Here is a 27,921-nt window from a genome sequence, read left to right as displayed (position 1 = left end):
AACAAAATACATTTGATTAATGTAATAGAAAGTAATTTATCAGAAGATTTCGACAACATTTTGGCTTGTAGAGAATCCATCGCAATGACAGAATAGTTGTGCGGGTTCGGAATCCTCGCTTCACGCCGGCATGCACAAGACGCGTTAATGCAGGGGCATTTTCACACCGGGCTCGAGTGGGGTAGCCCGTGGGATGTGGGGACACACTCGGGGTGGGTGACCCATGTGATTTGGGGCCACGGGGGAGGTCTCATGTTCGAGACTTCTCATCGGGGGTGATTAATGCGCATTTCACACTAGGCTCGAGTGGGGTATCCAGTGGGATGCGGGGACACAAACGAAGTGGGCAACCAATATGATTTAGGGCCCACAAGGGGGGTTCGGCCGAGGTCCTAACCCATGAGATGTGGGGCCTGGGCTATGAGATAAAGGGATTAATTCACCATGATCTAACAGTTTGAGCTTTTAAAGCAAGTGGTTAATTGCCTGCATCACGCGTATAGAATTCATAATCCATGACGAATCTACAAAAGTTGCATAACATATAGGTTGCTTGGGACCTTTGTTGCATGGTTGCGCAACAAGCTAGCTCCCTGCTTCCGGCATCTTCTTTCTCCCCTTCTCCCATTCTTCGAACTGCGGATACCAAAACTCTAAACCTCTTGATCTCAAAAGCTTCCAAATCTCTCTCTCTCTCTCTCTCTCTCTCTCTCTCTCTTTGATATCTCTGATGCTCCTATCTCTCTGATCTCCAAATGAGAGGGAGATGAGGTATTTATGGGCCTTCACACGTGCAAGCTATCAAATCCACGCAACAAGGTGCTATTGGGCGGCCGCACAAGCATCCCTGTTGCGTGGTTGCACAAGAGGCCTTTTATGTGACTTGGTCAGGTTTACTTTCCGCCAGTCTTCCCAACAATCTATCTTCAATTGTGTGATCGCACAATCCATCTCTGTTGCGCGACCACGCAACTCATCTATTTTCTGTGAATATGAATTTTGTGCTCCAACACATACTCGCATCAATTTGGTATCAAAGCACATCATGCTCCAAAAAACAGTCCATTGCTGCTGATTTTCTCACCTGTGCATCATTTTACGGATCATTTTCTGCAGCTGATCATCAGTTTTCCAGATATGAATTTCTGCACCTATGCATAAGTTTCCGATATCTGATTTGCCTGCAATGTTTGGTGCAGATCTGAACATGCAAGTTCAGATTCAAGTCTGATCTAAACCCATTACAGCCATTCAACTTCGTAACCACCCTTAAACCTAAACCTAACTCCAAACTTTTAATCTAGCCCTAACCTCAAACACAACCTACAAAACCCTAGATCTATATTCCAAAACCCAATCCAAAATTTATCACCCCCAAACTTCAGTCATATAACCCCTAAACCACAGATCTACATTGAAAATTGAAAAACCAAATCTAGCCCTAAACATCCTTTAATCCTAGTTGTTACATTCAAAACAGCCGCCACAAAACCTTTCTTACACCAGAACATGCACCACATACATTTAGGAAATGCAGCCCCGATTGATCGATCATATCCTTTCAGGGATGATCAATGTGCTGCCCCCATGCATCAACTGTCCCTATTAACCGCTTATGTGCTTCTGTGGATGGTCTACATGTTCCTTAAACCTCTGGTAGTGGTTGATTTTTACATCGTTCCAAGGATATGAGAACGTGTTGACTTATGACAGGCAATGGTTTGATTAGGGACATCCAGGAAATGGTAGCTGCCAAATTGAATTCCATGGACGAAGCCTATCAGACAGCACTGATAGAACAGGAACAGAATAGAAGAAGGGCAGCAAGAAGTAACGGCTTTCAAGCCAGGGGTTACTCTATGCCCAATATTGTTTTGAACAGATCAAGATCATACCCATTATCCTCATGACAAGTTGCACTACACAACAGTATTTAGCATTACAATGGGGTGCAGAGCTCTCCTAAAGGCAGTAAAGGTGGCAATCAGTGGTTGGGCTTCCTCGGCATTACTATGTAGGAAAGGGTAAGGGCAATTTGCCAAAATCAGGGAAAATCCACCAAGTGTGGCGGACACACCAGTTCTGTTCAGCTTGCCCTGTGTGGACAAGGTGTCCCGTATCCGTTACGATATGGCCGTATCGGCCGATACGTAACAGTAACGGCCGACACCGTTACGGGATACGGGATCTAAATGAGCACCCCCCCCCCCCCAAAAAAAATTTGTGACCGTAACGGTTGTTACGGGCCCGGGCCTTGAAAAATAGAAAAAAAAAAAAAAAAAAACCTTTTTTTCTTTCTTTTTCTTCTTCTTCTTCTCAAGCAGCTGCGGTTGCCGCCCTGCTGCGGCTGCGACCGCGGTGACCTGCTTCTTCTCTCTCTCTCTCTCTCTCTCTCTCTCTCTCTCTCTCTCTCTCTCTCTCCCTCTTTTTTCTTTTCGGTTTCCCTCCTCCCTTCTTTTTTTCTATTCGTAGGTGTACCACACACCAGCTAGCTGCTAGAGGTACGTGTCATGCTAAGATGAGCGCTGACACTCCTCGAGCTCCGAGTTGTACGAACGGTTCAAAGGAGATCAAAGTTACGTGGGCTCCACAGTGATGTATTTATTATATCTACACCGTTCATCTATTTTCAGAGATCATTTTAGAGCACTACCAAAAAAATGAATTATATCCAAAGATCGTCTGGACCACACCAAAAATAGCAGCGGAGATAATGATTTTCACCATTAAACAATTCGCAGGGCCCACCGTAACGTTTATTTTCCATCCAATCTATTCAAGCCTTAAGATGAGCTCGTCAAATGAATGGACGGTTTAGATATAACACATACCTCGTGATCAGACCCGAGTGGGCCCCACCATGATGTATATATTTTATCCATGTCGTCCCTCCATTTTGCCACGTCATTTTAGGTCAGATCCAAAAAATTGGTAATATCCAAATCTCAGGTGGACCACACCATACGAAACAGTGGTTATAGAATGCTCACCATTAAAAATTTCTTACGGTCCACTGTAATGTTTATTTCCAATCGAACATATTAATTGGTTCACACTGACGTGGATGAAGGGAAAACACACATGTCAGCTTGATCTAAAACTTTTGTAGCCCCCAATAAATTTTTAATGGTGAACGTTTAATTATTGTTGTTTCGTATGGTGCAGTCCACCTGAGCTTTAGATGTGCCTCATTTTTGGGCTCACATCCTAAAATTATTTGGCAAAATGGATGGACAGTGTGGATATAACACATTCATCACGGGTGGGGCCCAAAAAACTTTGACACGTGTGCGACACTTCACAATCCGAGTCCCGCCTAATTCAGGCCCTTAAAAAATTGTACACGAGACATATATTAACTTAAAATTTACCAATTAAATTATGGACTGCAATTGCTAACTCACAATGCCAAAATCAAATTGTTTGAATAGTTTTAATTGTTAATTTGTGGACTTTTATTTTTTAAAATAGGGCCTTTTGATTTTTTTTCATGATTCACTATCCAGTCCGCCAATTCATAAGTGGGATAATGGCAATAAATTGCATGAATTTGAGGCTAATTTGGGGTATAGATTGGTCCTCCAAGTCAGCCCCAAATTGGCAACACCATCTACCTGAATTTAATTCATTTTTTTAAAGAACTATTGGGAGAAATGATATCAAATTGTTAAGTATATAAATTAGATATTTAGAAAATTAAATATATGAATTTTGTAGTCAAATTTAGATTACCTGGTTCAAAAATTAATCAGACAATCCGATACAACTTCTCACCAAAGAGTGGACCGTTACACCACCATAAACATGTTCCAATTTATAAATGAATGCATATTTGGATTGCTTAGAATATTCCAAATTTAATCCATATTTTTTTGGCAAAAAAATAAATAAAATTGCACCGTTACAGGCTGTTACGCCCCCGTATCACCGTTACACCCCCGTATCACCGTTACACCCCCATATCCGTATCGGTATCGGAGGGCACCGTTACGCCAACCGATACCGATACGGGATACCTTGTGTGTGGAACCTAAAATTTTGTTATGGACAGGAAGACAGTGGTATGATGAAGACGTGTCATATGACAAAACAGTACACGAAGATGATTAAGAAAATGAAGACGATAGAATAGAACGCCTAAAGAGAAAAATGTCGTTGTTGATCTAGTGAATGACAGCCCATAGAGCAGGGTAAAAAGAAGACTGGGAAAGAACCATGATCCACATGTGAGTGCATTGTGGGGGGAAAAAAGCTACAAAATCATTGTAGAGGAAGGCAGCATCATGAATCTAGAGTTGTAGGACATAGTTGACAAGTTGAAACGGAAAATGCACCATCATCATTTAAGCCTTATCCCATTTAATTAGGGTCAGCCACATGAATCTTGTTCAGTTATTCCTCTCTATCAAGGGCCATAACTAAAGTTAGACCATAGGTCATCGAGTCTTTTTTTAAATACCTCCACCCACATCCTTCTGGGCCTCCCCTTGCCCTTTTAGAGCCTTCAAATTGTACCAATTCACTCCTAACCAACACAGTTCTTGGTCTCCGCTGCACATGACCAAACCAACGAAGCCTACTTCCCTCATCTTATTACCTACTCCCCTCAAATGCATAAAATAAATTGGGTGAAACTTGAACAACCTAAACCATATAAAATTACTTGGCTGAATGCTAATTTTTTCTTGAGATGAAGAGAAGTTTGGTGAAATTACCTTGGGCAGCAGGGCCTTCGACATTCCAAAGAAATGGTCTAATGTGGCATCATCCCAATGAAGGTCATACATTTAGGTGCAATATCTAACCATTGGCTTAGTGGACTATTTTGAATCCTCCCACAATCTTCTTCCATTTTCTCTTTTTTCAATGGTTTGAAGAAATTTGGATCCTCCCACAATCTTCTTCTATTTTCTCTATTTCTAATGGTTTGAAGAAATTTGGATCCTCTTATATTGTTGTTTCTAGATTCTTCCACATCCCACTACGGAGCATAATAGACCACGATCTGCAACACCTTCTTGCATCATCTTATAACCAGAAAAAAAACAGAACTTGAGGGGGGGGGGGGGGGGGGTGTGAATTATCGATGCCTCAAAAAGCATAGCCTTATTTTTTATAATTGAATTTGTTAACAAAACAGGCTGAATCGTGGTTCAATCAAATTGGTGGTCTGACAGCCAAACAGACCTACTTTAAGGGCCTGTTTGAATTTCTAAATACCTGGTAAATAGGCAATTATTACACTTTCACTATGTTTGAAAATACGCCAGTATTTCCACTTCGAAAATCAGTCAAACAGGGCTGGTTTAAATTTGTGGGTATACATACATACATATATATATATATAATATGACATATCCGCGTTGTCCATCCTTTTGACTAAAATATTTTGAGGCATGAGCCGAAAAATGAGGCACCTAAGGAAACAGTGGCCCAAAGAAGTTTTTAACAGTAGGTGTTCAATTCCTTTTTTCCTGTGGTGTGGTCCACTTGAGCTTTGGATCTGCCTCAGTTTTTGGCTCATGCCCTAAATTCAACTAGCATAACGGTGGACGGTGTGGATAAGCCACATACATCATGGTGGGCCACACATATATTTCGCACCACCTCAGTTTCTATGTTCAAAAGGTAAGCCCATCAATTCAAGCATTTGGAACCATGTGGTAATTACTTAAGGAAATAATCATTACCCATTTACAAGGAATTTATGGTGGATTTGGAAAATCAAACAGGCCCTAAGAGTTTGATAACTGCTCTAATTTTTTAAAACATTGATCATGGACATTCTTCGACATGTGCTAATAAATACTTGTTACGAAGCTAGCCAAAACACGCTCCAATACTAGAATCTGGAACCATGGTAACTCCCGAAACATGATCTTGCCTATTTTAGATTTTAGGAAATGGGATTAATCAAGTCACCTACTTTTCATACAAGAGCCTTTTTTTTTTCTTTTTTTTAAATGGGAAAGGAAACATAATACTTATATTAAAAAAAAAGGGAAGAAAAGAGGATAAACAAAACATGGCAATTAGGTCATTTGGATTGGTAAAGAACTCTGGAAATGAAATTGATTTTTGCAGATGCAAGGTTTTCCCCTACTTGCAGCACTAAAATAGGTGTGGAAATCAATTTCCATTTTTAACTCATTTCCTCAAATAAAAAAAGAGAAAATAAATGTTAAATCTAGAACAAGAGATGTGATGCAGGACGGTCTAAACTAGAATGCATGTGTGAGCACAGAAATTATCCAACGAAATAAACTAAGCAAATCAATTGAAATATTCAACATTCCACATCATAGTAAAAATAATAACAAAGGAAACATGCAATGGTTGCAGACCATCATCACAATCATGCGGTACCGTATTCAAATCATGTGTGGATTGGATCCGGCAAGGGATGGGACCTCCCCATCTTGCATAGTTTCAATCCAACAATCAATGTAGCTTCTCTAGTCCAGGAAATCAAATGATTTCTGGAATGGAGACGGCTGAAAATTTTGAGAGAGGGTTGGGATCAATTCTCAGATTTTCAAGGTCAATAGCAATCAAAGAATACTAGTGCATAGAAAGAGAAGAAGAAGGTTGGAGGGCTAGAAATAGAATTTAGAAGAAGAGAAGAGATTAGGGGAAGAGAAGAAATTACCACAGAGAAAGGGGAAGGAGGCACCAAGCTTTCATTAAAAAAAAAAAAGAAGTAGGTTTAGGGTAGAAAACACCCTATTTATAAAATTAGGATTTAAAAGAAAATGACTAAACTACCCCTATAACAAATAGAAAAAAAAACACGCCCAAAACAAAACTTTAAAAAAAAAAAAATCCTACGTAACAAATCAGTCTTCCAACTTATCCTACACGTGTGTCCTCCTAATGTGGGGCCTTCAATTAATCCAGGGACACATGTAAGGTCTTCAAAATCTTCCTTGGTTGTGCCACGAACCATCATCGAGCCATAAAAATGTATTCGTCGGCCGCCTTCATCTTTGATAAACTTTAAAGGGTCTGATGTCCTCATCAACTCCTCTCAGGTGAGAAGAACTCGGCTCCGACGAGTTAAAACTTTTGTGCGTCTCGAGAAGGTCCAGATCAATCCGTTGCAATTCCGCTTCTACAAGCCACGTGGAATCGAATGGTGGCTTGTTCCTCCATTTGACAAGGTACCTTTGGAAGCCCCCATCTCATGTGGAAACAATCTCCTCATCCATTATCCCTTCAATCGCTTCCTTACGGTCAATTGATAGTGGAAGGGGTGGGTGAAGTGGGTTGAGAAGTAAATTCAGAAAGTGGCCAAGGGTAGGAACAAGAAACAATGGAAGGGTTAGGACAGAGGACTAAATCTTCCACATTGATCGTCGGATTTATTCCCATTTCAGGTGGAAGGTCTACCCTGTACACATTAGACCCAATTTTACGTAATACTTTGAATGGTCCAGTACTGCGAGCTTGTAATTTCTTAGCAGAACCCAGAAGAAACCGCTCTGGTCTAATCCTAACCATTACATAATCCCCTTCATTAAATTCTGTCCACCTACGATGTTGGTCAGCTGAACATTTACAATTATCATTACTCGCATATATTCGCTATCTGACATGTGCATGCAAGTCATGAACGTGTCGTGCAAATGCATCAGCTGACTCAGAAGATCTTTGGGTAACTGACATGGGTAACAAGTCTATAGACATCCGAGGTTTGTACTCACTAACAATTTCAAATGGACTCAACCTTGTAGATCTATTGACTGAACTGTTGTAGGCGAACTTAGCTATAGTGCAAGTCATGAATGTGTCGTGCAAATGCATCAGCTGACACAGAAGATCTTTGGGTAACTGACATGGGTAACAAGTCTATGGACCTTCGAGGTTTGTACTCACTAACAATTTCAAATGGACTCAACCCTGTAGATCTATTGACTAAACTGTTGTAGGCGAACTTGGCATTAGGTAGAATCAAATCCCAAGTTTTCACATGTTCACCCACTAAGCATCGTAAGAGGTATCCAAGGGTGCGATTAACCACCTCAGTTTGGCCATCAGTTAGGGGGTGGTATGTAGTAGAAAATTGCAAACGTGTTCCCATCATGTGTCATAGTGTCTTCCAAAAATAGCTGGTAAATCTGACATCACAGTCAGACACTATGGTCTTAGGTAAACCATGGAGACGAACCACACCATCGAAAAAGACCTTAGCAATATTAAACGTATCCAAAGTTTTAGAACAAGAGACGAAATGTGCCATCTTAGAGAAGCGGTCCACAACAATAAAAATAGAATCGTGCTTTTTAATCGTCTTAGGAAGCCCAAGCACGAAATCCATGCTAATGTCTTGCCACGGAGCATGTGGCACAGGTAATGACATATATAATTCAGAATTTTTCTTTTGCTGCTTCGACATCTGACACGTTCTACACTACCCTAAAATTTTGGCAACATCTCACTTCAGACTTGGCCAGTAGAAACGATCTTCTACAAGGGCAATAGTATTATCGCGGCTAAAGTGGTTGGCTATCCCTCCCGAATGAAGCTCCCAGACGAGGAATTCACGAAGGAACGTATGGGGAATACATAAACGATTTCCTTAAAAAGGAATCCATCTCTCAACACGAAATCCCCCGCACTTTGTTGATCACTCGAGAGTGATGTATAGGTACCCCCAACATCTAGACATGTGGGGTACTCGTCTCTCAGTTACTCAAAGCCGACAACTCCCACACTCAAAGAATTGAGCAACACCACTTTACGACTAAGGGCATCGGCTGGTTTATTCTTTACTCCGGCCTTGTGTTTCAAGACAAACAAATACTCTTGAAGGAACGCAACCCACTTAACATGCCTTGGGTTAAGTTTCTTCTGCAAGTAAAGATAACGTAAGGCCTCATGATCAAAGAATAAGACAAATTCCTGCGGTAGGAAGTAATGGCGCCAATGTCTCAAAGACTGCACTACCGCATAGAATTCCTTATCATAGGTAGAGTATTTTTGTTTTGCCTCATTCAGTTTCTCACTTAAATAGGCAACAGGATGACCATCTTGACTCAGGACTCCACCTATACCAACACCAGATACATCAAACGCAACTTCAAAGACTTTGGACTCCACCTATACCAACACCAGATACATCACACGCAACTTCAAAGACTTTAGAAAAGTTAGGAAAGCGCATGACGGGAGTTTCGACCATCTTGACCTTAATTTCTTTGAAAGCCTTAATTGCGGCTTTCGACCACACGAATTCTCCCTTCTTCATACACTCTGTAATGGGAGTCATAATCGTGCTAAAACTCCTAAGGAACCGATGATAGAATGTGGCTAAGACATGGAAGCTTCGCACTTCATGGATGTTCCTCGGTTCAGGCCAATCAACTATGGCCTTGATTTTCTCTGGGTCTGCACGCACCCCTTCTGCTGACACTATAAACCCTAAGAACACAACCTCACTGGACATGAACGAACATTTTTTAAGGTTAGCGTATAATTTCTCCGTCCCAAGGACGCTACAAACCAACTTTAAATGTTCAAGGTGTGATTCTCTAGTGGTGTTATAGATCAAGATACCGTCAAAGTACACTCCTAAGAATTTCCCCATGAATGGTCTCAAGACTTGGGTCATCACCCACATGAAAATACTAGGTGCATTAGTCAAGCCAAAAGGCATGACCAACCACTCATATAGCCTATCCTTCGTCTTGAAGATTGTCTTTCATTCATCACCGGGGCATATACGGATTTGGTGATACCCACTCTTGAGATCTATTTTGAAAAAAATGGTGGATTTAGCCATCATGTCTAACATGTCATCAAGCCTAGGTTTGAGAAACCTATACTTGACTGTGATTTTGTTGATGGCTCTACCATCCACACACACGCGCCAAGTGTCATCTTTCTTAGGTGTCAGTAAAGCGGGTATGGCACACGGGCTCATGCTCTCCTAGATGAAACCCTTTCGCAGGAGCTCATCTACCTGCTTCTTCAACTCTGCATGCTCTACAGGGTCCATCCTATAGTGAGGAAGGTTTGGTAAAGTCAACCCAAGGACAAGATCAATGGCATGTTGGATGTCCCTCATGGATGGCAACTCATCTGGCAAATCCTCAGGGAATACATCTTTGTACTCCTCTAAGACCGGGGCTACCTTGTGGGGTAACTCTACTGGTACTTCTGGTGTAGCCTCTCTAGCCACTAAGGCATACACCGTCAAATCCTCCTCAGTCTCTCTTTCAAACTCTTTAGCTGTGATGATATGGAGAGACTTAGGTGTAGATTTCCTCACTTCTTAGGCTCACTAGCCTTCTCACCTTTCCTTTGTGCAGTGTTTTGTGGTGGCATAGGATTAATTTGAATCTTCTTGTCGTTATGCATAAAGGTACAGGCATTAGAACGACCATAGATCGTGACGTCATTATCGAATAGCCATAGTCTTCCTAGGATGATGTGACCTACATCCATGGGCAACACATCACACCACAGGGACTCCTTATAAGACCCGAACTCGATGAGTACAAGACATTGATGGGTGACATGAAGGGAAGTCTTGTTGTCTACCCATGAGACTTAGTACGGGCCAAGATGAGGGGCCTCTAACTTTAGACGGCCTAAGATGCTAGTAGAAATTACATTCCGCCAACTCTCACTGTCCACTATCACCTTACAATTTTTCTCACCACATTTGGCGATTGTGTAGAAGATAGTGTTGCGACGCCAGTCAACACTACTTCTAATCTGGGCCAGCACACACCTGTTAACTGCTAGTGTGGCATCATCACCAACCTCATCCTCATCACTCAATGATCCTACGGGCTGATATTCTTCAACTTCAGAGTCGCCCTGATCATACTTGCTATCCTCGGAATTGCCTCTAATCGCTCAAGTCTAGCTCCAGTGGCGGTCAATTTTTGTTGAATGTCTCTATGACAGTTATCTTTTGGAGTAATTAAGCGAGGTGATCGGTTAATTGCTCGTTACTCATGATGGAGTATTGGCCAAAACCCTTGCCACTTCTAGTGGGCATACACCAAAACTCGAACTCGATTTTCCTAAGCTTGACTCTAAGGTTTGAACAGTCCTCAATATGGATGTATGATCCTATTTCTATATGATGTATGAATGCTGCAGATTTTCAGATTTAACTAGAATGAAAAAAAAAAAAAAAAAAATCTAGAAATTCATATTTATATCTCACAAGATTGTGAATCTGAAAAATCAGGTTCGCAATTTCTATGGGATGTAGATCTGGAATTATCTAGACAATCCTAGATGAGAAAACAGATGATCCTAAGTTCAGATTACTCGATCTAACAAAAACCATGCAAAACCTAAAGCTTTGATACCAAATTTAATGTAGGACGGTCTAAACTAGAATACATGTGTGAGCACAGAAATTATCCAGCGAAATAAACTAAGCAAATCAATTGAAATATTCAGCATTCCACAGCATAGTAAAGATAATAACAAAGGAAACATGCAATGGTTGCAGACCATCATCCTAATCCTGTGGTACCATATTCAAATCATGAGTGGATTGGATCCGGCGAGGGATGGGACCTCCCGATCTTGCATGATTTCAATCCAACAATCAATGCAGCTTCTCTAGTCCAGGCAATCAAACGATTTCTGGAATAGGGACGGCTGGAAAATCTAAGAGAGGGTTGGGATCAATTCTCAGATTTTCGGGGCCAATAGCAATAAAAGAAGACTAGGCATAGAAAGAGAAGAAGAAGGTTGGATGGCTAGAAATAAAATTTAGAAGAAGAGGAGAATAGAAGAAGAGAATAAATTACCACAGAGAGAAAGGGGAAGGAGGCACCAAGCTTTCATAAAAAAAAAAAAAAATTTTAAAATTAAAAAAACATTATTAGGTTTAGGGTAGAAAACACCATATTTATAAAATTCGGATTTTAAAGAAAATGACTAAACTACCCCTATAACAAAAGAAAAAAAAAACACGCAAAACAAAGCTTTCTAAATAAATAAAAAAATCCCGTGTAACAAATCAATCTTCTAACTCATCATACACGTGTGTCCTCCAAATGTGGGGCCTTCAATTAATCCAGTGACAAGTGTAAGGTCTTCAAAATCCATCTTGGTTGTGCCACGAACCATCATCGAGCCATAAAGATGTATTCGTCGGCCACCTTCGTCTTTGATAAACTTTTAAGGGTCTGATGTCCTCATCAAGATGACTCTTACTATACCTTTTACTTTCTAACATTTCTACAGAAATCATGGGTGCTGAAAAAAACAAGTTACTGTGCTTACTTTCCACACATTTCCTTTTCCTCAAATGTAATGTGTGGTTTAACATATCCATATTTTAGTTTCCACCAATCCAAACAGGCCCAAGGAAATATTGAGAGACCATCAATTTGATGCAACATAGACTCCTCTCTTAGTTGTCATTAAAAGGAAAAAAGACCAATTAGCAAACACTATAATTGACTTGGCCCAAACAGCCACAATCCACTTGGTTCTCCAAAACTCCTCATCTAAAGGGCTCGATCTATCGCAAAAGGATCTATTCTTATGCTTAAATCAAATCAAGAGCACAGCATGCAAAGCAGGCATCTACAAAACCTTTCTTTCTGGACCTCTACAAACAGTGATCAATACATTGATGGTATCAATCAATATTATCAGTATAACACATGGGCAATACATCATCATCATATAAGCCTTATCCCAATTAATTGGGACATGGGTGATATGAAATCATAGAGTATTTGCAAAACTCCCAGGTGTTGACAACAACATATAGCCAACACATGCCGATATATTGCGATATTTCGCAAATATTGTTCGATATTTGTGATATATCATCATTATTTGGCAATTTTTGTGATTTTCGACCAAAAACGGCATAAATAGGAAATATTAGAAAAAATAAAAATAAACAAAAAACTGATTTTTTATTTTTATTTTTTTGAAGACACAGGGTGTCCCGGGCCCTTTTGAAGCGAGACTATTCCCTGCGGATACATGCAATCATCCACAACCACGTGTATCGGGTAATGCCGAGGAGGGGAGTCGAACCCACACCTGTAGGGAGCAAACCCAAGGTGATGGCTGCTCACCTAAACATTTTTGGGATTCGCTTTCTAGTTGTGTTTTAACAACCTTGCTTGAGTTTTTCATATCAAAAACATGAATTTGGTGGACAAACCATCATCTAAGAGGGATTTGGAGAATAGTTTTATCTGACAACGTATCATTTTGTCCTCTAAATAATGGAAAACTATTGTAATCATAGTTTTCTTTTCTTCTTCTTCTTTTTTGTAATGTTTTGAGTTCAAAATGTGCAATCATGTGTCTTTTAACATCTCCTGATGTTTCACTGAAAATATCCACCATTTTTCTAAATTTTACAAATGCTTCCCACAGGCTAAAATACATTATGTGATACATGTGATATTTCCAAATGTTTCCCACAATACATAAAACATTGTTTGCAACCTCATGTCACACCCAAAGGAAATCCTCAATTGACCGAGGCATCGTTCATTTAAACTTGAAAAGGTTGAAGAAGATCCATCAAACAGGAAAAGAAAATATAAATTACATGAATAGGTGGTCCACCAACTCCGCATCCCAAAGGCACAAGATACATTAGTTTGAGATAGTAATCTATCTGCTCCTTAAATGGCCAACAATGAGTACTAGTCTTTCCTAACTAGCCACATGAACATGGTAATCCTTGGCAGAACCATGTATGTCCATATTAAAGAGATTAGACCCAACTCCCTTTCCATAGTCTTGAGATCAAAGGGAATTTCATGAAAAAAGCAACCTAAACTCTCAGACTTCAAAAGCCACCTGTCTCTCTCCTCAACTGATGGTCTCGAAAAGTGCAATTTCTCCATAAGGTTACAATTTCTTCTAGTTCACCATTTCTAAGATCTCCATGAAAATTTAAAGACCACATCTCGGGTGCCCTAAATGGGAGCAAAACTGAGAAATCATCATATCTCGCTGATGCCACCCCATACAAACAAGTATGGGCAAGGTAAATGGGGCAATTGTTGTGCCCCAAATCCTCACAAAAGTGTATACGAGCCATCCCCAAGAAAAAAGGCAATGTCCATTCTAAAGGATGTTCCGACCGCAAATTCAAAAACCACTTTCCAAAATCCTGATGCTCTATACTAGGAAGAATACTTAATGAACCAGCAGTCAGTGCACACCACATGGAAAGCACAGAGCAAATAAAATGGCAAAATGAAATGCTCTTATGACCAAGGTGTTCTGTAACGGTAACGGTGGCCATAACGGCCACCATCGTTACCTTTACGATGCGGGCTGTAACGGCTGAGCTGCTTTCTAGGGTCGGCTTCCCAGTTAGCTTCTTTGCTCTCTTGACAGCAGTCGCTCATGTTCTTCCCTTCGGCACATTGTCCTGGGCGGATCTATCTTATAGTGGTCATCACTATTCCTAGTGGTTTTACTGCGAGATGCATTCATGCTAGCCATGCCGTGATCGTGACCACTGCTAGGGAAAGTCGGGGATGTTAGGCAAAAGACGGACTTTCTTTTATAGGAAGGAGGAACCTTCTGTTTGTAGTATAGAATAATATTCCATAGCACAAGATGCTCATGGGTCACAATTGTGATATTATGATGCACTCCCAATGCCTCCAAAGGCAGAGGTGCCCGTTTACTTCGAATTAAATCATAACACCGAAACATGCGACCATATTTAAAAGATTTTGATAATGGGTCTTTACGGTCTATTTACTTTGAATTAAATCATAACACCGGAACATACAACCATATTTAAAAGATTTAGACATCCAACTCGTAATTGCAACGACCCAATTGCAAGAGCGGAGCTCTACCAACTGAGTTATATCCCCTCGAGCCAAGTGGAGAATGCATGAAGGAGTCAGATGCTTCTTCGATTCGCCCAATCCAATGAAGAGTGGAACAGAAACAAGAAAAACCACAGGCACGGGAACCGTGGGAATCAAACCTGCCATGAAATTAGCACTATTTCCCCGGCCTCTCGACGGACGGTTTCATCTCAACGCAAGGATCTTACTTTGAAGCAATCTCTGGAGTTTGCCCTTATCCGAACGGGTCTTGCAATAAAAGACTACCTATCTCATCAGAATGACAGCTTATCTGCAGTTCATCGAACGATAAACCTAATCCAAATTATAGAGCTATGACACAATCAAACCCGAACGAACAAAATGTTGAATTGAATTGTACCAGCAGTGTGAAAGGAATAGCCCCGCTTAAAGTGAAAGTGACTTCATAGCCCGTGGGGGATGTCTCTCAGGGCTATTTAAAATATTGAGTGGCTGCAGTGAGGCCGTTTCATCAAGAGGGGTAGACGGGTCGCCTTATAGATATCATATTGATTCTTCTTTTTCGCAGGAGGGTTGCTGAGGAGCAGCAAGCGGAGGAGCAAATGTAGGCCCCCCAAAAGGGGGAATAAACCAATTTAAAAATGGGATAAGATGCTCGATAAGGCATGAGTTCCAGTAGCATAAGTGTTTCCACATAAGAACGCCCACAAATCTGATCAATGACTCTTTGTGTTTTATGAGCAGACATACGTACGTTTTCAGCTAAAGCTTTTACTTGTGTACTTACAATCCTTTTCGTCTCTATTAAGAAAAGAATTTGTTGTTAAGGCAGAGATTGAATATAGTCCTCAAAAGGGTATCCTCCCGGCCACTAAGACAGAAGAGGGGGGTGTAAGTAACCCTAGCACTGCTTCCAAAAGACCTCTTCCTGCGAAGGAGCAAACATAGGCCCCTCCTAGCAAAAGGGGGGGCCGAAACGCGCAAGTTGTTCCGGCCCGTCAATAGTGACGGTGCGCGGGAGCAGCGGTTATTACCAGTCATTCATACTAGGCGAGGCAGGAGACAAGAACTCGAAGAAAAGAAGCGCGTTAGCAGCCCTGGCGGGGGAACAAGTCAAACAACCATGCTTACCTTCCCTACGGTCGATACCTATCACCCGATAGTCCCTTCGTTTCACTTGACTTGAATTAACTTTTAGAGAGTCCCAAGTCTCATGCAGTTACGGCCCCTGTAACGGCCATTACGGTCTCTTTTTTATTGAAAAAAAAATCCCAAAAAACCCGTATCTGTCCCATAATGTTGATTAAAAAGTATGAAAAACCTATATATTCCCCATAACAGACAATTATGGGGCTATTATGGCCTTTATAGGGGATGTAACGTGCCGTTAACGGCAATTACGAGTCATTTTTTTCCATAACGGCTGTTACGGCCGTTACGACCCCGTAATGTGTAACAATTGCCACTGTTACCTTTACGTAACGGCCTTTACGGCCCCGTAATGGCCTTTACGGCACACCATGCTTATGATGCATGCTTCATAGAACATTGATGAAATGCTCTACCACTGTGCACATGGTAATTGTGTACGGTACTCAAATTTGTTGGACCACACAACTATTACGAGTTGTGCACATTTGCTTTTTTTTATGGAGTTATTCATCCATTTATTTGAAAAATGCTTCGATGCTACCTTAGTCTCCTTGTTTTATGGCCCATCACAAGGTAGCCCGCCAAATTGACGCTCCTCAGTCCTTCACTGTAGGACAGCTGCCAATTTTATAGTAGAGATGCTTCGGTGTGTGCTTCATGGAGTTCATCATAAACCACATTGTCATGGTAACATTCCTCAAATAGGAAATTGGGGAATCCTTTGTCGATCCACCCAAATAATGAAATCTGGAAGTCTTTCTTCATATAATTGTATCATAATTCCTAATGCTAAAAGACATATTTTCCTTTCATCCCAGATTACACAGGATTTTATACAATTCTACCTAACATCCACACTGAAACTTAAAAACCACAACCAACATTCAAGCATTTTCGATATAGATGTCAAACACCCACCACCACCAGCGCTACCATCACCATCTTAGCCTTTCTCCCATCAATTGGGGATAAGCTTTTAAATGGTAGATTGCAAAAGTTTTAGATCATCTCTCCACAAAAGATCACCTTCTTTGTTTCCCAGTCTTCAGAACCAGCATGGTAGAGGCTCACGAGATATCAAACCCAACAAAAATAAAACTAAAATGTAATGCATATATGTGCATCGGTGAGTTAGAATTGCCTTGTTAGAGAAAATATATGGAAAAAGACCATACAATCAAATACAGCCCGCAAAGGAAAATCAAAGATAACTGATAATCACATTAGAGAAAACTACAAAGCATGAATTTATCAACAACAAAAAAATCCATAAAATTCTCCATCAAATATTAAAAATAATAATAATAAATAAATAAATAAAAGAAGAAGAAGAAGAAAAAGAAGGAAAACACAAAAAGAAAAAGAAAAGCAAAGAAGGAAAATGAAGAACAATCCTAACCACATCAGAACACACTTTCTGTCCAACAACTATAAGATTAAAATCCATTAAAACTCCAACAAAATCAGAAGAAAAAGAAGATTTAAAAAAATAAACCAAGAAAAAACAAAGCCTATAATTATTTGGAAAACAAATTGAAACAAACATAATATAAAAAATTTCTAGGAAAAGAAACAGAAACAGAAAAGTAATATAAAACTGAACGACATCATAAAAACTCAAAAGCACGAGGCATTCCAACATAATTGAAGAAAAATCTCTCAAAATACACTCATTTCTTGATGCATGCACCTCTATTCTTTGCTAATCCGTCCTTCTGCCAATAGAATGCAAAAGCAAAAGAAAAAGAGGAGAAAGAAAAAGGCATGCATGTATCAAAAACAGGGGTGCAAATATCAATGCCCAAATAGAACTAAACAAAAAAAAAAAAAGTAAATAAATAAAAGTCTAACATCGATCCCGTGAGAATACACTCCAATCATGAGATATTAATAATAAAAAAAAAATTTTAAAAAAATCCGAACTCCACCAAATTCAGGAAAAAAAATCCTGGATTCGGACGGACAGAATTGAAGGTCAAGGGATCTTACTGCTGGCCTTCGTCGAAGGCAGGAGGAGGCGCTTGCTCGCTGTTGTAATGAGCGACGAGGGTATCGAAACAGTAGACCGCCATTTCCCGATTCGCAGACACCATTTTCAAGCACTAAAAACCGGGAAATTTGGGGAGAGAGAGGAAGAGAGGGAGGAAACGATCGAAGGTCTCGAGTCAGGATCGGGATCAAATGGAGGTTTGGAACGCGATCGGAGAAAGTCCAACTGAAGGAGAGCAGGACGCTTTCACCACCACCCCTCTCTCTCGCTCTCTTTCTGAGAAGCAATTTTATTATAGAAACTGACACTCGAGGATATGTAACGTGTCCTCGAGCCTTGAGTTTGGACAAGTGGGACAATGCGTCCTTGAATTTGATACCGTCGGTTGTCGAAGTGTCGAAGAGTATCTTCAACAACCAGAGCTGAACACGAGTCAAGTTGTACACGAGTCGACTCACACGAAGGATCTTGGTTAGGTTTGATTTAACTTTAACTTCCATATTAGTTGGGATCACCCCAACTTATAACTCGAACAAAGAAAAAAAAAAAATCGGTCGAGTTCGAGCTGGCCAAACTCGAATCAAATCAACTCGACTCGAATTGACTAGCTCGAAATTTAAGGCCTGTTTGGCCGGGTGAATCCCATGGAATTAGGAGGGATGGGATAGATTTTAAGGTAATGATGATGGTGTAGTGGATTGGTTTAAGATTCATGGGATTGCTATGTCTTGGGACAAGTTCACTGGATCTGTTTGGCACGCCCGGCATATCCCAGGTTTTTACCTTCCAATCCGTCCAACCAAGGGATGGGATCAATTTTAAGGTAATGATGGTGATGTCAGTTGATTGTTTTAAGATCCATGGGATTACTTATATCTTGGTACAAGTTCACCGGGTCTGTTTGGCTTGTCATGCATATCCCGGGACATTGCAATCCCATCCCTTCTAATACTATGGGATTAGACCGGCCAAACAGGTCCTTATATATTTTATATTATATACTAAAAAGGTAAAAGTCAAAACCTAAATCTATTCTACTCAATCTGAACCCTCTTTACTTTTTCCTTCTTTTTTTTCTACCCGAGCAGGAGGCCAGCAGCGACCCCACCACCTAGCAAGCGGCGGCAACCTCTTCTCTCTCTCCTTTTCTGATTTCTTTCTCCTTCGGTTATTCTTTTCAAGAATAAAAAAATGTATGTTTGAATTCATTGGCATGTTTATCCATGTGATTGTGCGTGGGTTAAGTTAGGTTGTGCTGAGGTTGGGTTAGGGTTGGTTTGGGAGATGGTTGGGTTGCGTCGCATCAAGGTTAGGTTGCGTCGGGTTATGGTTGGGCTGGGATCATCAGGGGGTCGCTTGGGTTGTGTCGAGTTGAGTCAAAGGTTGATTTGGGCTGATTACTTGAATTATTTAAATTACTTGAATTGAAAAATTCTAGAATTACTTGAATTTGATTATTTCAACTACTTAAATTAAGAAATTGTAGACTTATTGATTACTTGAATAATTTCGTATATTAGTTGATTACTTGAATTTTATATATATATATATATATATATATATATATATATATATAAAACTTGTGTAGACTTGTAATTGATTACTTGAATTTGATTTGTGATTAATTCAAGTATTCAACTATAAATCATATATTAAATATAATGATTTATAATTATATACTTCAATTAAACACAAATCAATTAGATTTAGAGCGACTCCATTTTACACTTGACAAATGAATTTAATAATTTATCTACCCGTTTAAGAATTCAAATATAATAATTTATATTTAAATCAATTATTAGTTTGATATTCTTTATACATATGAATTTTTCAATTGTCCAAGTTGGACAATTTAGTAATATATCATGTACCTATTGTTGCTTACACAATTTATATGAAATTCGAGATTTAGTGCATCGATTCAATTTATTCTCTGAATATGGTTCTTAACTGATTGACTGTCTCCACTTTATAAACAACAGATAATGGTAATGACACTCAAACAGTCAAGAATTTTTACATATTTATGGAAAATTATGGGGAGATGCCGTCAAATTTTCAACTCGCATGTAAATTGTATGAGTATATTATATGATATATCACTAAATGTGATATAAAGTGAAATTAAATTTTTTGAGATGTTAGAAAATACCCACTTACAACTCACATATTACAATGACACATTCCAACTTCACATATCTTACATATGTTTTCTTATCTTCATATTTAAATATGGTTAGTGAAGAAGTCCCTACTACCCCTAGTGCTGGTGCATATATATCACATCCCCTCTAGTTGTCGATGTTTAAGGAAATGAGGAAAACTTAAATTTAACTACGTCTAATAAAAGGAAAAAAAAGATCAACAGTTTGAGACTGAAAATGAGAGCTTGCGATGCCCTAAAGAGGGATTAATAGGACAATGCTAAATAATCAAAACAAGTGTCAAATATGTAAATAATACAAATATCTCAATTGCTTGAGTATTGAAAAATTGATTCCAAATAATTCGTATGACAACCTTCACCTAAAATTTTAGGCAGGACAATCAAAATTTCAAACTAACAAGAATAAATTAAAGAATTACAACATTTACCACATAACTAAAATAATTAAATACATCTAATCCACCAAAAATAAAAATAAGGCATTCACCACATGGTACACAGAATTATAGTGGTTCGGTGTTTTAAAAATAGTCACACCTACTCCACTCCCAAAATTACTTCCCTCGTAATTTTGGTTTTTCCTATAAAAAGGTATTCACAGGGTCACCTTAATAACATAATACAGTTTCTTGTGATTTTCACGGGCCATCACAATAAAAATCCAAACTGAAATTTTCACAGGCTATCTCAAATAAAACTTCAACTGAGATTTTCACAAGAGATCTCAGAAAAACCTAAACAAAGTTTTAAAAGGTATACTTATCTTCCATCATAGAAGACGTAGCAGAATAACCTCTTTCTTAAATGTAGATTGTGTCGTGTTCAGTTAGATAGAAAGGGTCTAGGATTCTATAGATTTTACTTTTGTTAAACCCAAATGCTACTTAATTCAATTCTCTTAGATCTTAAAGAGGAGTATAATTTACTCTCTTACATTAAACTCAAAAGATCTGAGACTAAAGAGAATTGAAAAGGCTATTTAAATAAATTATAAATATCAACTAATAACTTGTTAATAACTCGAGCTTCTCTCTCTCTCTCTCTCTCTCTCTCTCTCTCTCTCTCTCTCTCTCTCTTATAGAAGAATTTTGATAATTAAATTGTATAATTCGAAATGAGAGTAAGATTCAATTTAAAGGCAAAGAAGTTAGAACTTCGGCTAGCTTGGCATAGACTTCAACTAGCCCAAGTTCAGCGGATTCTATTCAACAGATTTTGGATTACACAAGATAAGAATCATCCAAAATTCAGCTAGCCAGAGGCGAAGTTCGGCTAGTCGAACAGTACAATTCGACTAACCAAAATTGCCCTTCGGTTGGCCGAATTCCCTTGAATTCCAAAAAATAATGTTGCTGGAATTTGACCCGAACTTTCTCGGGCTGTAACCAAAACTCAGGCTAGCTAAATTTGCAACAAAAGTCATTATTTGCTTCGGGCTTGAAGTTGGGCTAGTCAAAGAAGCTTAGGTTGGCCGAACCAGAAGTTAGGCTGGCCGAATTCCAGGCAAAAACAAATGTAAAAACTCATGATTAAACATTTTTTAAAGCACCTAGTCCTAAGGTCTTTCTAAGGTTTATACCACCTGAGATATATCAAATATCTGATTTAATTTGTCATGAACTTTGTTTCAGACTTCATCTTAAATTTGAGCTTGATAAGCTGATCTTGAGCTTAATCTTTTCTTGAACATAAGCCGATCTTGAGCTTGATCTTTTTTAAAACATAGATTGATCTTGAGCTTGATATTCTCTTGAATATAAACTGATCTTGATCTTGATCTTCTCTTAAACATGAACCGATCTTTGAAGATCTACATTGAAGTGGTTTTGTCTTACGAAATTTGTAACATCCCGAAAAATTTTATGCAAGGACCCGAGCACCACCTCAATCAGGTTTCTCTTGGGCAAGTCCTTAGAAGTTAAATGTGAATTAACTAGCAATCAACTCGATTGCCTTTGAAATTAGCACCAATCACTTTAAATTTGATCTACAAGACCTAAAACCTATAGAATCGTTAGCGCTATGTTACCCTGAAATCTAGGATTCAACGCTAAATCCAGTTGCTCTCGGGAGTACTTGGAAACTTTTTATTGGACCTGGACCGCGCGTCGAAAGTCCGATAGCGATGATCTTAGACAATTATGATTACCTTGTTGGGCTTGACAATCACCTTAAAAATCAAGTCCAGATGATGTCCTGAGACGATTTGCTTGAGTCCGGAGTAAAGAGTTTGAGAAAGGTGAAATTATTTAGAAATTAAATATGAATTTAAGAAATCTGAGTCATGTCGCTTGCACGCCGATTTTAAACATTCTGACCATCAGAATCTGACCCAAATTCACCCTCGGATCAGGAAAGATGGCCCCACACATGTCAAAGTGCTTGTGGCCCTGATCGAGTTTCGGTGACCGTTGAATTGAAATTGGTCTACCATGAGCGATCTGGAAACCCGATCGGACTGAAAATTTAACTTGCTTAAGATCCAATATTAGTGAGCTTAAGTCCGACCACACTCAGAAAAAGGACCTCTAGAAGCGCTCCATTGGATCGAAATATAGACCCGAATTGGTTATGACCTAAGTATACCTTGGCCCTGGGGCTATTTCTATCAATATTAGGCCTATATAAAGACTTTAAACCCTCACTCTCAAATTCCATACGAATTTTCTAAACCTTAGCTAAGAAAGAGAGAGAAAGTGAGAAGAAGTTGGTGAATCATCTTGATATTCTTTCCAGTTAATCGGCGTACTTAATCCATTGTATCTGAATCGTTATTCCAGTGATTCTAAGTTCATTCTTGGGTAAGTCAATCAAACCCTAGCCTGTTTTGGAGCTTAGAATAGTCTAAGTGTTGATGTAGCTCATTTCATTCATGCCTTAGGTTATCTAGTCGCCGTTGACGAAGACTTATCGTCTGAATCAGATCTGTTGCGCACTTTCTGGTTTAAGGTGCGGACTATATTCGTATAGGTTATGGTTTTCAAGGCTTTCAATGTCGGTTAATGGTTTATTATTGTTGTGGGTGAAATTTCACATGTCAAATGTGATGTTTATATTGTGTTCCTGATATATATGAGCTATATTGAGATTTGTTATTCTATGTATAGGTAGAAAGTATCGTATACGTATGAAATACGAACATGTGTTTGCCATGATTAATTGTCGTGTATTCGTGTTAGTTGTACGTGTGTCAACTCCTTGGTGAAAGGAATTGTCCAAATGTGTGTTATTACTAACATACGTCATGTACGCTGGAATATGTAGTCTAAGTGTTTGTAGAAATGCCTAAATGAATAAGTGTGTCATATATTGTACTTTTTATGGCCATTGAGAAGAGATTTTCAACTATCTTAATGATGTGTATGATTTTCTCCATGCAATCTATATTCTTTGTCTGTTTAACTTAGACGTTACTTACGTGTGAATTCATATTAAGTTGATATTCAAAAATGCTCACATGCTTGTATGATTGGAATTGTTGATCCATTACTGTTCTGAATTGCTGGTATAAATATTTGTTATACTTGAATGTGTTTGGGACTATGAAATAGTCCAGGGAATTGGTAACAAACCTTGAGTTCGTGGCCGAAGTTGTTTTCGCCACGAAGGACGTGTTTGATGAACCCGAGTCGTATTAGGGTTGTCGGCAGTGGTTTGGCCACACGGAGTGTTTGCGCACTCTATGTCGTTCAACTCAACATGTGCTCGTGCTAGTCGAACTCGTTAAGTAACCCGACTGTCCCGATGGATGTTCACCATGTATGGACGCTACTGTTTGAATCTAGGGTACAAAACTTACCAATGCAATCCCGTTAACCATTGTACCTTGATCCGCTAAGACTCATGAGTCGGCCATGGTGGTATGGGACACCGTGGTCGAGTTGTCGGCCTACGCTGGGGCGACGAGCCTCCCCTTAATGACCAGTGAGCACACTAGACTCGTGAGTCGATTATGGTGGTATGGGACACTATATTCGCGCTGTCGGCCTACATTGATCGGTGATGAGCCCTTTGTAGTGCCCTCGAGCATACCTTGATATTGCATTGAAGTGACGAGCCTTAGTGTAGCAACTAAGGTATGATAGGCATGCATTGATTAGTGACGAGCCCTTTGCAGCGACCTAGAACCATATGATCGTATGGGATTATCTAGAACTGACGACCCTAGAATGGATCACCGTTTGGGATTTGATATGAGGAAGGTACCTTAGCTTCCCAATCCTGCTGTATGAAAAGGACTAATAACAACTTGGTAATCATGTTCATGCACCGCATTGCATGTGCTTTGGCGTCGTGGGGCACTGCGGGAGGTTTTCATGCGTACCGTAAGATGAAGACGCTGAGGGAGTACAGGCGAGAGCATGCATCATTTCTACATACATCCTTGCATTAACAAGAGTAATTAGGACATGTTTGATTGTATTGCCTTATCATTACTGCTTGATTGATTTGATAATATGTTAACTTTTACTGTATAGTTCCACTGAGTTGATCACTCACTCCCACGTTCTGAGACGGTGTTTCTACACCAACCAGACTCTGTCTTAGATGCAGATGATGATGCAACCCTCGAGGCAGAGCAGGAGTATGAGGATGGCGAGGAGGCATTTTCTTTTATGCAGTTCTTAGGAGGGTTTATGTGAGCCGTGTCCTGAGCTATGAAGATTCAAGGTTTATTTTGTAATGAGTGATTTCACTTTGATACTTATATTTTGAAAAACACTTGTAATTATGACCTGGCAAAGCATACATATCTCAGGGACTTATATAGATATACATATATGTTTCTTCAGTCTTCCGCTTGCACATTTCACCTATCCCTGAATTATGTTTGCAGTTTGGCTTAATCTACTCCATGTTTTATGAACTCATACAGACAACATACATCCATCATTGCATATGTGCATAAGTGATGTTTTGAAACTCAGGAGCTGAGTTATGCTCGACCCCCGAATTTCAGGGCGTTACAAGTTGGTATCAAAGCATGATTTGGATTAAACTGGACCTGGGTTATGGTCACACAACGCACGCTGATGCCACCTTAGTGTAGGAGGGTGTGAGATTAATCTAAAAACAGTGTAGGTTTTCCAGTTGCTCTTATCGGCGAAAGTTTATTGAAAATGATCGCCGGATCGAGTCTGTAAACACTCTTGATCACACACAGCGACCCCAAATCTCTTCTAGACCATCCATTGACAGGTTTAGACTATGTATCATCCCTTTCCAGCCGTTACAAATCCGGTAAAAGTGAATTTGTATCAGATTCTATTCAAAGTGACCCGATAAGAGTCGAAACGGACTAAGGGCCCAATCGGGGCATTTATAGGGGGACCCAAGGTGGGACCCACATCAATTGCTAACCTAGGGGGCAGGAGGACCTCGCCCAAATGGCGAGTCCTCGTCAAAATGTCCAGAGACCGGCGATGACCTCGCTGGTTCGGCGAGCCCTAGCCGCCTAGCGGGCCGGCTCGGGCCGACGCATATGGGGTCTAGTGTGACCCACTCCTCCACGGTTGCACATTTTTAACTCCCCCAAAACCCTCCTTCCTTCACAAAGCTACCCTCCAAGCTTCCCTTTTCTGGAAATTTCTCTCAAAACCCCACAAAAATCCCTCCCCAAACCCCTTCTTCTTCCATTTTCGTGCACCCCCACTCTACCCATCTCAAAACCCACCTCCATTGCTGTTTTTCCTCTCTTTTCTTTCCATTTGAGTACTTAAATCCCTCCTTTGAGTCTCAAATTCATGGAAGCCTCACTATTTCTCCCATTTTTCCTCTTTCCTTTCATTTTTCATGGCCCTATTTGAGCTTATCACGGCTATATTTTCCATTTCTACCATTCTCTCTTTTATGGGGAAGAAAAGAGTTCCTATTGATGAAGTTGGGCCTAGCCGCCCAACCCGTTCATGGAGGCCGAGAGGTGCCGCCGCGAGCTCAACCGCCACTCGAGAGTTTCAGACAAAGCGGGATCTCGATCCTCAGTCTCCCATTGGAAGAACTTTGTTGGCAGAGCTATCTCATGGAATCTATGAGGGCCGTAGGGTCCTTTTTGAAGCTCATGTAGATCTGTGGCTATTTGGAGGATATCTCTTATTTGAGCGCCTGGAAGGGGCCGGTTGGTGTCCGCTATTCGAGGGCGAATACCACGCCAATGTGAGTATTGTCCGAGCTTTCTATGCCCAAATTCGAGAACCTTCACTGGAGCCATTGCAGTTCAAGATCCCTTGCGGAAGAGATCGAGAGGCCACAATCAACGTCACTTTGATATCTCGACTTCTAAACGTGCCGCTTGGCGAGGTTTATGCAAGTGAGAAGAATCTGAGTAGTGCGCGTGAAAGGAATCGCCGCATGCAGTTCCTTTGTGGTCATCTAGTTGAATGACAGCCTAACAGAAGCCTTTTAGCGACCAACATGATGGACGACTTCCGCTTGCTTCACCACATCTGCATATTTAATGTTTATCCAAGGTGGAGCAACCGCAGTGAGTGTACGCGCCTGATGGTAGATTTCCTATATCAGGAGGGGCAAGGAGAGAAGCTGTGTGTGCCAACGTACATCTTGCGTCAGATTGTCCTTATCGCTCATTCGAATAGGAGGACCGAATCGCTCCCATTTGGCCGACTCATCTGTAAGATTGCACATGAGTTTGGCTACAGGCTTGGGGCGAAAAAGCCGGTACCTGTCCGTTACATTAATGAGACAACTCTTAATCAGATGGACATCGAGCCTCGTCGATGACAAGCCTTACTTGAAGAAAGTGAGGATGAGACTGAGAGTGAAGGGAAGAGAGTAATGAAGGAGGTGGAGCTGAAATAGAAGAAGAAGAAGAAGAGCAGGACGGGGACAGGTTGCCCCGTATGCGAGCACCTATGGTTCCTAGACCGCGACCTGACTTTCCGAGTACACCATTTCTCGGCAAGAGGCCACGGGCAGATTCTCCTCCGAGACGTGCAGCGTCGCCGGCTTAGTTGATGCGTTCAGACTTACGCTGTATATACTGTGGAAAAATTGAGCATTCAGATCGTAATTGCTTCACACGAATGCGGGACTGGATTTTCGCCGCCACAGAGGATCAACCGTTCGATGCCTCAGGTCATATCAACTCCACCCCTTCGTTCAATGCCAGCTCACCCATCCTTCAGACCTTCTGTACCTCGCTTCAGGCCACCTCAACGTCCCATGGTACCACCGCCGAATCGCCCACAACAGACTCGAGTTCACACGCTTACAGCTGAAGCGCCTGGGGCTGACTTGGCACTGAGATCTTTTGAGGTTATATCTCACATCCAAGGTATTCCCGTCTCCTTGCTGGTGGATACCGAGTCCACTACCTCTATTATATCGTATGCGGCAGTTAAGCGCCTGAGTTTGAGCATTGTTACTATGAAGGGAGTGACACTCACTACCGCTACAGGGACCTCCTCTGATATTACCAAGATTTGTATGGGTTGTTTGATTGATCTAGGGAGCAGATAGATTTTAGTTGACCTGTTTGTCGCACCTCTATATCATTACAACGTCATTTTAGGCATGGATTGGCTCACGAAGATGCGAGCAGAGATTGATTGTGAAGCTAGACTGGTGACAGTCCGTGGACCTGAGGGCGAGACATTTACTTTCCCTGTTCAGGTCAGTTACCCTTTCCGTTTTGGTTGTTATACTTCTCTGTTGGAGAGTATTGCTAGTTCAGCGCTTGAAAGCATGCCAGTAGTTCGGGATTTTGAAGATGTGTTTGAGTCGATTCCTGGATTACCCCCTCGGCACGAGATTGATTTTACTATCGATCTCATGCCTGGTGCGACACCTAT

The 27,921-nt window shown here is 40.5% G+C and overlaps 1 protein-coding gene across 3 annotated transcripts in view; it reads right to left on the bottom strand.

The window, feature by feature from the left end:
- LOC131250996 (uncharacterized protein At2g38710) overlaps positions 1-18,233 on the bottom strand; it is a 45,946-nt gene extending 27,713 nt beyond the window's left edge. The window contains exon 1 of one of the 3 annotated variants that reach the window (XM_058251435.1): positions 17,943-18,233. In XM_058251435.1, coding sequence (XP_058107418.1) covers positions 17,943-18,046 — 104 coding nt within the window. In that variant the 5' untranslated portion in view covers positions 18,047-18,233. The remainder of the gene's footprint in view (positions 1-17,942) is intronic. The other 2 variants (XM_058251443.1, XM_058251425.1) reach the window with 2 other exon arrangements.
- Positions 18,234-27,921: the final 9,688 nt, after the last annotated feature.

Source organism: Magnolia sinica, chromosome 1 (genome assembly GCF_029962835.1).
Source record: "Magnolia sinica isolate HGM2019 chromosome 1, MsV1, whole genome shotgun sequence".
NCBI classification, from domain to species: domain Eukaryota; kingdom Viridiplantae; phylum Streptophyta; class Magnoliopsida; order Magnoliales; family Magnoliaceae; genus Magnolia; species Magnolia sinica.
This window is presented reverse-complemented; position numbering and strand designations above follow the sequence as displayed.